Source organism: Etheostoma cragini, chromosome 7, assembly GCF_013103735.1.
Source record: "Etheostoma cragini isolate CJK2018 chromosome 7, CSU_Ecrag_1.0, whole genome shotgun sequence".
In the NCBI taxonomy this organism is placed as follows: domain Eukaryota; kingdom Metazoa; phylum Chordata; class Actinopteri; order Perciformes; family Percidae; genus Etheostoma; species Etheostoma cragini.
This window is the reverse complement of record NC_048413.1, coordinates 20,733,149-20,747,858: the sequence shown is the minus strand read 5'-3', so window position 1 is coordinate 20,747,858 and position 14,710 is coordinate 20,733,149. Positions and strand designations below refer to the sequence as shown.

At 40.4% G+C, this 14,710-nt stretch overlaps 1 protein-coding gene across 2 annotated transcripts in view; it reads right to left on the bottom strand.

Moving 5' to 3' along the window:
- soga1 (suppressor of glucose, autophagy associated 1) overlaps positions 1–14,710 on the bottom strand; it is an 88,061-nt gene that overhangs the window by 19,474 nt on the left and 53,877 nt on the right. For both annotated transcript variants that reach the window (XM_034877927.1, XM_034877928.1), the window contains exons 5-10: positions 9,176–9,238; positions 5,327–5,494; positions 3,966–4,119; positions 2,914–3,451; positions 2,216–2,516; positions 1,511–1,744 (exon numbers count right to left, since the gene is read on the bottom strand). In XM_034877927.1, the coding sequence (XP_034733818.1) occupies positions 1,511–1,744; positions 2,216–2,516; positions 2,914–3,451; positions 3,966–4,119; positions 5,327–5,494; positions 9,176–9,238 (1,458 nt within the window). The remainder of the gene's footprint in view (positions 1–1,510; positions 1,745–2,215; positions 2,517–2,913; positions 3,452–3,965; positions 4,120–5,326; positions 5,495–9,175; positions 9,239–14,710) is intronic.

Below are 14,710 nucleotides of genomic sequence, written 5' to 3'. Positions count from 1 at the left end.
GGAGACAGAAGGTTTAAAAGGAGGGTAAGGTGGAGGTGGAAGTGCAGAAACCGACGGTTATGGTGCCCGTGCAGAGAAAAAAGAGGGGAGGAGGGAACGAAGGGAAGGGGAGAGGGAGGAAGGAAAAGGGAGGACAGATTGGAGGGGTGTTGGGACTCAGAATTGGCCTCTAATGGAGTCTAAACATTAAAATGTTTAAAACTTTGTATGATGTCATCACAACCCTACTCCAGACAGGCACACTAAATTAGATTAAAACACACAATTTTACTTGCTGTAAATGTAGTTTCACCAAATAAATTAAGTCTACTATTGAGTCAAAAGTCTTGTTTTTGTTTTATAAACAAGTAGGTAAAAAAATGTTTTGACAGTTGAAGGCGAGGTAGAAATGCGCCAGCAGCTGACAGTCGAGTGGAATTTCACTCTGTACTGATTCCATTGTGCTTTTTGAACTGATCTCATACTGAATTTGGGCTATTATATAGTTGAAAATACAGTATATGTTGGTATTAAAACATAAATCACTACAATCCAGTGTCACCCAAGAATTTCCCAGTGGAGAATTTCAGACAGAAAATATGATTTACAAAGTCTGATTGTTTGCTGTCCCTTTGGTTTTCAGAAATGTGTGTGTGTGTGTGTGTGTGTGTGTGTGTGTGTGTGTGACAACAATTATCTTAACAGGGGCTATACGAAACAATACCTGCTAGCCTAGATAATGATGCTAGATGCAGTTACACCAGAAATGTGACAAAATCTATGGATTAATGTAACTTTAAATGAAAACACGTAAGAGCAATATTGCTCAACTTCACTATATGTAGCCTAAAGTGTTTGTTGAGTTGGTTTTATGTATATATATATACATATAAATATATATATAAATGGTGCTGTATGTGCTTTTAATAACCCTACTATTTCATTGCATACAAAGAGGCTCCATTTGAGGCCTAAAGCAGCATCTTAATACCAGGTTAGGTTAGGAAACAATTTAACAGCATGCAGAGGAAACGGGTGTATGGAGAGGTTTACACTGCGAGCTCAAACCTGAATTTATCTAATACATCCCTACAGTTTTTGTTTTTACAATTTGACATCTGTGTTACGCGTAAAGGTCTATTTGTCTCTTCACAACAGTGTTGGAAGCATGCCAGGTTAATTGAGAATAAGAACTGGGCAGACAACAGAATTAAAAACACATCTGAATGAAGCTTTATCAACATCTAGTTGCAGAGTTGCAGATTTGAGCTTGTCGTGTAAATCCATTCTCCACTGTGAGGAGAAACTAAAGCAGCACGTTCAGATGGGATTGGGAGTGTTATTCAGCCAAATTAATGGTTAGGCAGTGGACCAAACACAAAACGGAAGAAAAGAAAAACTAACCAGTGACAAGTGAAAATAAAAAAAAATAAAAAAAGTAAAAGCTTTTGTGAAAAAAAAACAGACTGAAAAAATGAAAGAGACAGAGTGACAAGAAGTGAGAAGTAGGAGTGTGTTCCTTGTCCTTTACCTTTTTCACGGCAGTGTTCAGTCCATCCTGTTTATCTCCAGAGCAGGGAAGGGAGGAGCAGGGTGAGGCCGGAGGAGATGCTCCTTCCATCTGAGGGTCCCTCCCACCTGCTGGGGGTTTACTCTGGCTGTCTACCCGTGCCACAAAGGCCTGTAGCTGGGTGTGTAGGGCTTGGAGCCTGCTGGTCAGAGCACCAACCAGGGGCCGGTCTGCCAGATCAGACAGCTCTGAAATCTGGGGACCAAAAAATAACAGATTTTATCACATAGTCGCTCACTATTGGCTGTGCAAACATTAAGGAGTGGTGATGGTGCAGTGGATATGTCACATGCGTTTGGTGTGGTAGACCTGGGTTTGATTCCCACTGTTCGTTTCCCACTTCTCTACCAACGTGTCCCTGAACAAGACACTTCACCCCTAGTTGTTCCAAAGTCGTGCAACATCTGACATATACAGTAATTGTAAGTCGCTTTGGATAAAAGTGTAAGCTAAATGACATGTAATGTAATTGTGGAGCTTGTTTTTTTCTTATTCAACTTCTATATATTCTCTCATCATGTCCCCATATGTCATGTACATTTCAAGTACATACAGATACTTAGGGTTCTATTAGATGAAAAAATCATTTAAATAGCCACACAGTGAATTTTCAGGTTCCATGAACTTCCTAAAAGGTGACATTTACACCAACTAGGGGACATGTACCTGACTATGAGGCTGAGCTTTCTCCAACTCGCAGGGCTCTGCTGCCTCGTTGCTGCAGACCTTGTGATAGATGGATGGGGAGGAAGATAGACAGTTTGATTCGGGGGAGGTCAGGAGCTGTATCGCCGTGGAAACCAAGCGAGCCTGGTCCCTCATAGCTAGCAAGGCATCATGGTCCTTCTGCCCCGGGTACCCAGGGAGTGAGGTTGTTATGCCAGCGTTGTCCTCGATCTTCTTTTTCCCTTCCTTGATCTCCAGGGTGTCGGTCTCGCCCCCTAGTGGCTCTTTGCGGTGCGGAGGGCTGACGGAAAAACAGAGAGAGCATGTTTAGGACTTCTCATGTTGGCTTAAAGGTTTGGATTGAAAGTTCATTCTTGAACTAAATGGGCTCCGAAAAATTGGATTTTAGAAAAAAGATCCAGCACACAAAATAGACCTTGTTATGAGATTGTTTTGTCAACTTGTTTCTTCATCAAATTCATGGATGTGTGGAGAAAATCTCTTTTAAAATTCTGGATGGGTTGCTATGCAATTGTGTACAGACAATCATGTTGCCATGGTGTCTTTATTGGAGTGCAATGAGTTACCAAGAAAGTTGTTGAGTTGCATAAAATACTATCGCTGAAGCATTTCTGTTAGAGAACCACACCGTAGAACTTGTAGAAAAAAATGTAAGGAAAATGAAAACTTAAGACTACCTTGGGAGGCACTCAGCTGAGTCTCCAGCCTCAGCGTCAGTCTCCAGAGCCAGTCGTAGTGATGAGGAAGAGGAGGAGGAAGGAGCATGGTAGGAGGCCAGATCACAGCGCTGCAGGTTGGACAGAAGCACTCGGTTCTCGTACTGCAGCTTCTTCACCTTCCCGCTCAGTTCTCCAATCTGAAGCCTCGCCATTCTGATCTCCTCCTCCTGGGCCGGGGCGTCTGTGCTGATAAGCACCGCCCCTTCCTGTATAGAGTCGCTAAGCAGCCCGTCTGTCAGCGACGCCAAGGAATTGGACGACAGCGTGGACGTTGGAGGCGGAAGATCAGATTTGTAGCGGTTTATCTCATTCATCAGGAGTTTGTTCTGTTCCTCCATCTCGATTAGAGACCTCCTCAGCAGGTCGGCCTCCTCCTCAACAAACTGGAGATGTCTCTGGAGCTCCATGACGTTTTCAGAAGAGGCCCCTCCCCCGAGGACCATGGCTCCTCCTCCAAGGCCCAGACCGCCAGCACCAGTGAGTTCTTGTGGACCATCTAGGCCAAAAGAAACAATGAGCGGTCAAGCACTTGAGAAGGCAACAAAGGAAGAAATTAAAGTGTATGAAATAATAATCATGACAATATAACTATTCAAAATATGTCTGCAAAGAGAGAAAGCACATATGATCTTAAAAGTGTATTACACCTCAGGATTTCCACTTAGCAATTGCTGCCCGTTGATTTAAGGTTATTTCTACCGCTAGATAAGAGGAGCTCATGCCTCTGTTCAAGTTCAAGTTTATTGTCTTGTGCATTTAAAAGTACAGAGAGAATGCAATAAAATGGGCTTTGCCCTGGCCCTCTCTTCTCATAAAAAACTATGAAAATATAAATATCATTTAAATAAAATAATAAATTACCTGAATAAAGAAGTACAATCTAATATATTGTAACAACATAAAAACTATCGCAGCAATAACAGAAATGGAGAAAAATAAAACATCATAACAACTCTGAGAAATGAATTATAGAAATGTAAAACAGGCTGAGATATAAGTTTAAAAAGTACCTTGTGGTCCCTTTATGTCTTCCATTTCAGCTCGGAGCCCCCTGTTCTCCACCTCCAGCTCCACGATGCGTCGACTCAGCAGGTTGGCCTCCTCCTCCACCAGCTTCAGGTGGACTCGGATCTCCGCCTCGCGGGTGTGGGGGGAGTCAGCAACCTGAGGGGGATTCAAAAAGCTGGAGGAAAACCACTTCCTCACCTCCCACCTGTTCATTCACACACTTTATACATAAACAATACATGGCCTGTATGACTGTTAGCATGAATTATGTATACAAGTGCTGACAGGTATTCCACCGTTTTTATCTAAAGTTTTACACCATGGTTGGAAAGGACACAGTGATATCATTATCAATAGTAATAACAATTATTTTCTGCATTACCAGTCCTGGATTATATAATCCTCATCAAAAACACAAAAGCATAACAAATTCCATATAGTAACTAACTATAAAGTCAGAAAAACAATTTACTGCAGTCTGTTTGTGGTTTTCAGCATTCCCTGAAATGGCTCAAAATGGAGTTGGATTTAATGAGCTTTGTGAAGTGTTTTAGCTGTTTCTAAGACAATATACAGATGATAATAGAGATGCACCACTGTAGAGTTTTCCCAGACTTGTTTTTAGCATTTATGTTTGATATGGGCCATTTTGCAGTTCTCAGGCAAACATTAAGAGATAGAGAGATAAATGGTAAGAAAAGGTTTATATTTTCATTAAGGTGTCATCACAACATCCTTCTGTGGGCTGTATCACAGCTCTAAATATGAAATCAAAATCCTTCCTAATCCTCCTCCATTGTGCTGTAGTTCTTAATTCTCCATACAGTGATTATGGCCTTGTTTACTAACCACTACTTTGTCTGCACTTACTTGCTCAATAATCACTATCTGACCATGACAACGATCCAGACGGAGAGGGAGGAGAAAGTGCAGATGGGAAAGCAAAGAAAGAACAAAAGAGAAAAAGGAAGAGTGGGATGAGGAAAGGAAAGGTAGTTGAGGTGAGCAAGGAGAAGTCAGAGGAAAACAGGGAGGCAGTTAAAGAGATGACGAAGAGGAGGAGGAGACAGAAGGTTTAAAAGGAGGTTAAGTAGTAAGTAGTGAAGTCTGATTGAAAATCTATTTAGACCGGGCTCGCTGTCTCATTTGCTGTTTTAAGAAATATGTGTGTGTGTGTGTGTGTGTTGTGTGTGTGTGGGTGTGTGTGTGTGACAACAATTATCTTAACAGTGGCCATTTGATACAATACCCGCTAGCCTCGATCATGACGCCACATTCAGTTTTAGTATCTGACCATGACAAACATCCAAAAAAATATCTTGCTCCTGTATAAAATGGCTCTGAAGCAAATATCGTTCCTCACCTCCTCCCCAGTGAGCGAGATGTTGACGTCTCCGTACAGCGACCTGTACTTGGCCAGCTCCTCCTTCATGGCATCGCTGTCCTTCACCAGCTTGGTCAGCTTCTTGCACATCAGGGCTGACTCTTCTTTAGCAAAGTGGAGCTGACACTTCAGGTCTGAACTGTCCTCCTGCGGCGACGTGTGGGGAAGAGACGAGAGCACCGAGGAGACATTGATTCCAAAACTGCTTCATCACAGAGAGGCTGACATGCGCACACATGTGTTAACATGCAAAGTGAAGTTGCCCTTTTAGGCCTGTAATTCAATTATCAATTAATAGTCCATTATATGATAGCCATTGAAATATTTTTATTGAAATATTTAAACTGATGATTGAAATGTATGTTTTTTTTAGGAACTTCATTAAATAAAAACCCACACATGTAAGTTCTAGGTTTTGCCAATTGAATTGTGTCACTTGTGTAAGGACTCATCTTGGGTTTTGGTCAGACTTGAAAAGATTTATCGATAATGACAATAGTTATTTGGTTCTGCCTGAACTGTTTGATTAATAAGAAGATATTGAGAGGGGAACCTGACAGAGACAGAGACAGGAATGGTGCTGATGATGTGAATAATGCAAACTCTCACTAAGGCAACCAGTAATTTCTGTATCATATAAAGCAATATAGTATTGTCAAATGAAAGAAAATTAATGATTAATTAAAAATGATTCCACTTGCGTAATTTGTCATAATTCTGTATTAAAAGGGGCAGAAAAAGATTTAAAACAAGAGACACTAAAGGACAAAAACACAAAGAACAGACCAGACAAGACAAAATAGATACACAGGGAAGACTCTTCAATCCGTCCACACACACACACACACACACACACACACACACACACACACACTCACACTCACACTCACACTCACACTCACACTCACACTTAAATCCGTGCACACAACTAGACACAGACTTTACAGTGAAGTATGTGATAATTTTGATTATAAGTTCATAAAAGGCAATCTGTAAAGTTGAGTATTTTTTTAAACCATAGTGTGGTTTGGCCATCATTGCTGAGTGTCATTTAAAGACAAACAATCCATTCCAGTCCTGCAACTCAAGTGGGATGAATTGGTTTTCATTCTATTTAAAATCGCCTTGAACATAAGAAATGATGACAAGGCTCTATTTGACTAGCTTGCGGCTTTCAGCTACCAAATGGTGAGGTCAGAGTCATGCTGTGTTTGTTCCCCGAGAGGATTTTACAAAAAACACACAAAAAGAAAACAGAGAAACTCTAGAAAACACTCATTAGTGGTTTGCCTCAGACGTCATACAGCAACGGAAATGAATATTTACTAACTAACTTGGACATAAAATACAGAACTGTAAAACTAAGAATAGCTGACAAATGACAAATTAAGCAGTATCATAGCTACTGTGGTACCTTAAACGTGCAAAAAATAAATATTTGGATTCATAGCATGACTTTGAGAGTTTGCTAAGCAGCCACTGTGGCCTCAACTAGCAGTAATGGGATTATGGTAGTACAGCGGCACGGGTAGAGAAGTATCACAGTATTGTTGGTAACAATATATATCTAAAGTTTGCTAACATCAGCAACCATTAGCTTCAATCCCAACCAGACCGAGTAGCAGAAAAAAACCTGACAGTATCAAATTGAGCAAGGGTTAGTTTTATTGCTTATGATTTAAACCTTCGGTAAAATAAATAATGTTTTATTTATCTTTTGAAAAGTAAAATTGTCTCTTTTTAAATACTATATCAAATGACTCAGCGATCAATGGGGTAACTCAGTGCTGAAATAATAGAATTATCACCAACTCTGTGACTCTTTAGAGCACTTTAGTGTCTTTTAACATATTTTATGTTTGTTTTTTACGGCACATTTACTAAATGGTTCGGTCTCAGTGCTCAAAAACAAGTTCTTCACATGTTTTTAATGTAAAAAGCTCTGATAACCCCATTCTACACTACGCTGGATTAGCATAGTGGAGCATTTAGAATCTAAAGAGCCAAGAATTGGTAAAATACAAAGCAAAATACAAATACAAAGACAAAAACAGATCTAAAAGAGTGTAGATATTGGACTTATATGGCAAATGTGTATAGAAAACACTTATTAGATGGCCAGAAATGCAACTCCAGATGCTAATGTGGCTCTGTGTCTGCTGGATGTTTAAATAGGCAACTGTTTTTTCCTACGTTTGCCAAGCAACTTTAGAAGGGCAGTGTTTGTCAGCTTGGTATATGTCTGCCCCTTAGTGTATAATGCTCTCAATAGGAATAAAGATTGATGTAAGCTTCTTTATCTTAAAACCTGCTGTAACTACAGTTGACCTGAGATGAACTTGTGCCCCTCGTTCCTCAGAAGCAGCTCTGTGTTACGGCCTGTGGAGCATTCCCAACCACATTGAGAGAGGCAAGAGCTGCTGAATTTAAAGCCATTTATGGTATGTTGCTCGGAGAGGAAGCCTGGGCTCTTGTTAGCAGATGGGGAGAGATATGGTGGTGAGAGAATTAACTTCAGTGCCAACCCCCTTCTGTGGTGATATGTTAGTGCTGTGGGTTTTTAATATGTATCTCTATGTACTCTGACGTTTTGTAAAACCTGAGCTGAGGCAAACTCATTAGCGCCATTTAATTTTTTTCGAAGCGGAAAACAGTTCTTTATTTAGCTGTGGAAATTTAAAAAATGGAGGGAGACTTTGGAAAAGTGAAGTTAGAGAAAATGTGGTTCTGTTTTTAGGCGCCAATAAAAGCCGAATGAAGAAGACATGGAGATTCAAAGTGTGGTGTCGAGGCCTGATATTTGATCCAAGAATAAGCAAAAACGGGGTATGCCAGAATTACATTAAAGTAACAACGCCTGCAGGACAAGATGGTGGACAGAAAATAGAGAGAGAACAGGAACTGCTGATTAATCTGTTCAAACTGTGCACAGCTTGTTTGGACAGATAGAGTGTGATACCCAGAGGAAATAGGTCACAGACAACAGAGACACATAGACAGCACATGAGCTGTGAAGCAGGGCACACTTAAAGGATCAAACAAGATAGATTTCCAACATGGCAGTTATGGTCGGTGGCCAGGACAGGAAATTAACACCCGCCCACCCGCCAAATACATGCACACATAAACACACACAGTCACACACAAAAACCATATAGGATGACCTAAATTGAGGTTTAATGATGAGTTGAAGTTCAATAAGTACTTTATTAAACCGTATCTCTGATTATATAAAGCCGAATAGCAAAATAACCTTTGATAGCAAGGAGAAACTTCCGAAAAAAAGAAATCCAAACAAGCTTCGGGCAGCAGGATCTACAACCTTTCCTGTGTGTGTGTGTGTGTGTGTTTGTGTGTGTGTGTGTGTGTGTGTGTGTGTGCATGCATGCGTGTTAGAGGAATGTCACTCACTCTCTCTAGGTTTAAGTGTCTTAATGGTTTAGTTGCTGAAACTGCAGTTTGTCTTATTGATTTGTTGGACCATCTAGAGGAAAACATAGGATTGCGTGTGTGCGTGTGTTCTCGTTTAACTACATTTGTGGGGTCCAAAAACTGGGAATATATAACAGCATACTTGTGGGGCCAAAATGCTGGACCCCACACCTTAAAGGTATGTTTGTGGGTTAAGGCTTGGTTTTAGAACGAGGGTTGCATTTAGGTTAGGGTGAGGGTTAGGGTAAGGGTTAAGGTTAGGTATTTAGTTGTGATGGTTAAGGTTAGGGTAAGGGGGTAGGGAATGCATTCAATGCGTCAATGATGGGTCCCCACAAAGACAGTGAGACACACTGTGTGTGTGTGTGTGTGTGTGTGTGTGTGTGTGTGTGTTACCTGTGGACAGAGCTTCTTGTCAGGTTTGTTGTTGGGTCTTGCTGCTCTTTTCTTCTGGGAGTTCTGGAACAGAGACACATACAGAGTGGCATTAGTAAGAAGTGACACAGTGATTCTAAACGGTTTCAATACGAAGAAGAATGATTGTATAAAGTCTGAAACAACACATGGTGTAAGAGATGCCCTGTATGTGGAATACAACGGTGGGATTTAAACTTGTGGAATTACAACATACACACATGGTTCCAACTCTTTTCAACTAATTATTATCTTGGCCCTGTTTTTAAACTTTCCATATGCGCAGCCCAGGCTAGAATATATTATGAAACCCCAAAAGTGTAAAAACAAGACAGGCTCTCATGTTTTTGTTTCCATCCACAGAGTTTTTCAAGAGCATTCACCATTACAAGTTGTTCAGTGTGTTATAAAACACAACATACCACCATATGATTTCACCTTTATTTCATCAACAATTATTACATTTGGGGGACGTTTTTTAAATCTACATAGTATAACCGCCAACTGTTCTAGCACAATTAAGGCAATTTTGTTCATTATTTCAGGACATTGAAGGCAACAGTAAGGAACTCCTGGTTTTCCATGATACATGGGAATCTCGACAGTTCATGTTTTTAATTAAAGATGCCTTTTAATTGTACCTACCTGACATTTTGGGAAAATGCGCTTTGCCCTCTTGCCAAGAGTTAGATAAAAAGACTGATTCGCATTCACTCTCATGCCTATTTGTTAAACATGAAGCTACAGCCAGGAGACAGTCATCTTACAGTAGCATACAGTGCAGATTTACAGCAAAGGGGACCGACTGTGTCCAAACTTCACTAATAAGCATGTTATATCTTGTTTGTGTATTTTGTGAAAAAAGTGTTATGGACTTGAACCATTGCTTGGCTGGGCACAGTGACTTCCTGGAGTCTTATTTTTATAGTTTACTAAGTATACCATCTGAGACTCCAAGCAAAGCCAATTGTATTTTAGCCGCTTCGTATTCAAAAGATTGATATACTGGACTCTTAGCACTTTATACACATTCTTGTCATCCAGCTCTTAGTAAGAGGGAAAACTAATTTAGCCTATCTCGAAATATGTGAAACTATTCTATGAATATATAAATATCTCATATAACACAGTTCCTCTCATGCTGAGCCCCAATGTTATTGCTATGGCAATGTTGATCATCCATATAGTGATTTATATCATCAAAGCGACACTGATAATAGTGAGTGATAAGAGTGCTGAATTACACAGAGAGATACATATATAAGACTTAATGACAAGAAACAAAAACTGGGTTGCATTGCTAATAACTACTACATACACACACACACATGCACACGCACACACACAGTCCTCTGTTCATCCGAGTCTCTGCCCAGTGCATTAGACTCTCATTAATCATCAGGCTTCCTTCACTTTAGAACCAAGTTGTACCACACAAACACACACATACACACAGTAAGGACAGACGCTGCAGTGCAAGCAGCTAAGCTTATCTGGCTCAGGCCGTTTCCATGGAAACAAGCATCTCTCTCTGCAAGGAACAACTGACAACAAAAGAAAGAAATGGAGGGAAGAAAAAGGTAAGAGTGCTGGTGTCATGCTTTCATTTAGACTGATCCAAAATGTAAATTTTGTTTTATTTAATGTTTAAAATGAATTGTTAAAATACTGTAACCTTCCAGCAGGAGGGGATCTTCTCAATGATTCCTTTCATGTCCAGGTGAAGTTGCAGTGCAGCGTCAGCATGAAGGGGATTTGCTTATTTTTCTGATGTTTATTTCCACAAATCTATCAGTCTCCCCCCTCTCCTTCCCTCCCTCCCCTCTCCTCATTCTATCCCTTCATCACCCTTTGGGCTAATTCCCAACCTTTCAATTTTTTATCTCCCACTGTCCTTTCCTCCCTCTCATCCCATCTTCTCTCCACACTCCCTCCCTAAATAACTTCCTCACGCCCTCCCATCCCTCTCTTCTCTCTAACCCATTTGAAGATCAGTTTATCAGGATGCAAACAGTCTAGGAATAGCTCTAAACTCACGGAAAAGTAAATAAATAAATAAGCCTGCTCAATAATGGAACCATTGATTCTGGCTGGAGGCTGAGCAGATGTGGGGACTATTGGATCAGGCACTCAGCTGAGCAGTGTTCGGTCACAGAGGGGGGCATCGATTAAACGAGATGGAAATAAATGCATGCTAGACTTTTAAAGGGAGCTCATGACACTGAATATCACACCGTGTTTCATTTGCATGAGTAAGTCCTGCATTGTCAGCAGGAAGAAAAGTTGGCTGAGTTTGCAACACAAAATCCTTTTGTTTTAAAAAAATAGACTTTTGTTAAAGTGTAATATTTACATTCACTTTTTATCAGCCAATAGAGATAGTGACTTTGGGAGGGTAAGTGATGTAAAAAATAGTCTTACATACTAATTGTGACATTTTCAAATGTACAATGGGGCTTTTATAACTGTGTTTTTGCCTCTATAATACCAATATCTTAACAATGCATTTCACTAATTCCTCTGAATGGGACGGAGACATTAACAGAGCTGCCCCCCAGTGTATTTTAAATGGCCTTTTCCACAGCAGACAGTTGGACTTCAGCTATCAGTCAGTCAGCTATCTGAACGTCCACCGGCTTGCCCTGACTGTGACAGTTAAGTACCGCAAAACACCAAATAACAGCACCAACTGGCAATTACATACCTGACCAGCCTGATATAAGTTGCGTCAGAAGGCTAACGGCTGCATGGACTGTCAGTTAAACAGCTACACTGGGAAACCACTGCCTGAGGGCTGTGAACAAGGATACTTTGTTTGTCTTGATGTTGAGCCCAAATTTACAGGCACACCTTAAACTCACTTTTACAAATGTATGATCTAAAGTGTTCATTATTAATTATGTAAAACCACACACACCAGAGTCTGGTTCTCATGTTTCCGAGCCTGCAGGTCTACAGTTACACTGCAGATTGGATTACAGGTTGACTTCCATGTTATCTGATAACATCTTTAACAGCCATTGGCTGTCCTCTGCTTTGCCCGCTGCATCAAAGGTTTTTTCAGGTAACATTTCACCATATTTCCCATTGTTGATTCTATAAAAGGGAAAAGCGGATGGGAGGGGAGGTGATCATTGAGAGAGAGTTGGGAAATACTGAGGGATGATAAAGGTAGAGAGAGGCAGATGGATTTTCAAAATAATAAATGCACGCCAAGCCCTTCTTTGGGCCTGCCTGATGGAAGCAATAGTCACTGACACAGGGAAAGAATAGCGAGACAGATAACAACAGCAGTAGCAGAGCGAGAAAAGGGGGAAAGTGAAAGAGAGAGATGTTGTCATTTCTCAGTCATGGATGAGGAGGCACAGCAGTGTGAACTCTCCTCCTTCAAATCCAATCTGATCTGCAGTTCAACCAACCGTGACACTTGTGAATACAGAACAGGGCAGGATCAACACACATTCAGTAGACCTGATGAAAGAGTTAGGAACGTCTGGAAGAAGGGAGAGTGGAAAATGTATACACTGTGGCTGGAGACGGACAGGAAAAAGTAAGAGACACGATGAAACAAACCAAACTAGTGTTGAAACTCTTGATATAGAAAAGATATTAGCTCTGCGGGTTGTGAAACCATAGACAGGGAGCAAACGATGGCAGCTAGATTGCTAGAAATAGATAGAGGAATTAAAGCAGTCTCCTGACACCACAACAGGCAGCAATATTCTTTTTAAAACTATTCTAAATTGCTCGATTTGGCCGTTACTGTCTTGGCGACAGAGCAGGGCAAAGCACCACACATTTATACAGTGCACTGATTTGATTTCTGAATGGAAATGATTTCACAGCTAGTCAGGTTACTGCCCGCCACGCAGGTTCACTGACAGTACATGAGATTGCTCTCTGGGAATTGGGAATTGGGCACAGACTCACCTGAAGCAAACAGGCATGACATCCTGAGAGCTGCACAGCTGAGAGGAGAAGTGTTTCTGTCCATTTCCAAGCAGAGACTGGTGTTATTTTTATTTTTTTGTTGTCTTGTAAATCACCCATTGATGCTTGCTCTAGAAAGGTGCTATGTAAATAAACTTTACTTCCTTACTTCCTATGCATGATTTAGAGTTTTAAGATGACTTTTCTTTACCAGGTAAATAAACAGCTTGTATAAGACTTTTTATTAGATTTTTTATTAATGTGGCGCTGAAAACACAACTATTTTCTTCTGAGGGCAGAAATTAGATCCAATTGCCAGAATCTGATCTATTGACGAGGGGGCAAGTTTCATACACACACACACATCATACACACACACAGGAAAAAAGGGGTCCACACAATGCAACACACAATGGGTTACATAACCAGTATGTGTGTGTGTGTGTGTGTGTGTGTGTGTGTGTGTGTGTGTGTGTGTGTGTGTGTGTGTGTGTCTGTGTGTGTGTGTGTGTGTGTCTGTGTGGATGGAAGCAGAGACAAATCAGTGTAGAGTGACAAAGTGACATACTGCTAAAACCCTGCTATTTACAGAGTAAAAACAACCCGATAATGTTCATATCACAATACAAACGGATGCTGGTAATGTTGCATCAGATTTTAACATCATCTTTTTTCTTAGTCACATTTAGTAATCGCTTTTAGTGAATTCCAAGGATGCAATTGTAGCATTAAGCAGCTCTCTCCACTTGTCTGCTGCAGCTTAGAGCACAACGGAGCAGAGCAGATAAGACGAAAGCAACACCAGCGTTTCCTAAATCCGCCCAGTCTGTTCAGCTCATTATTACACACTCACGCTGTTTCCACACTCTGCAGTGTCTCGTACACTTTAACACATATATTGTGAAACACAATAATACCCTCCTGGTGCTGAACTAAGAAATAAACAGCTCATTTACCCTCGTGCTTCGAGCAGAAAGCCTCTTTGTCTGTTGCGATGTTGTCAATAAGACTGATTTGAGGAGGAAAAATCAAATAAATCTGACTTTTCCAGTTGTTCATTAAGTATTTTACCACATCACCTTAACCATCCTGCAAATTATGCTGCTGTCATTTGATATTTCATTTCAATTGAAAGTCTATTACCAAACTTTGTTTAAATTGGGTTATCCATTACAATTCTGCAATATTTTTTGGTACATTATCCTTATGAGGTACGCAGCAAAGACAATATTGTAAAAAAGATGAATGATCATGGATTGCATCATTCAAGCAAGTTACTGGAGTCTGCCAATTGACTTTCATACAAAACATACAGAGATGAATTAAAAAACCAAGGGAGCTGGAAACAAAAGAAAAAACATTAAAAATCATAAAACTGTATGCATTTCAAATTGAGTCAAAAAAATAAATAAAGTAAACTCCTCTCCCAGGATTCTTTGGAGTCAGTTGATGGAAAAACATAAATAGGTAAAATGTATCTGTGAAATCATAAAATGTGCAACAGTAGCAAAGGTAGAGAAGAGTCATAAATTAAACTAGGGATGCACTGATTGCACCAGGTTTTTTTTTTGGGAGGGGGGGGGGGGG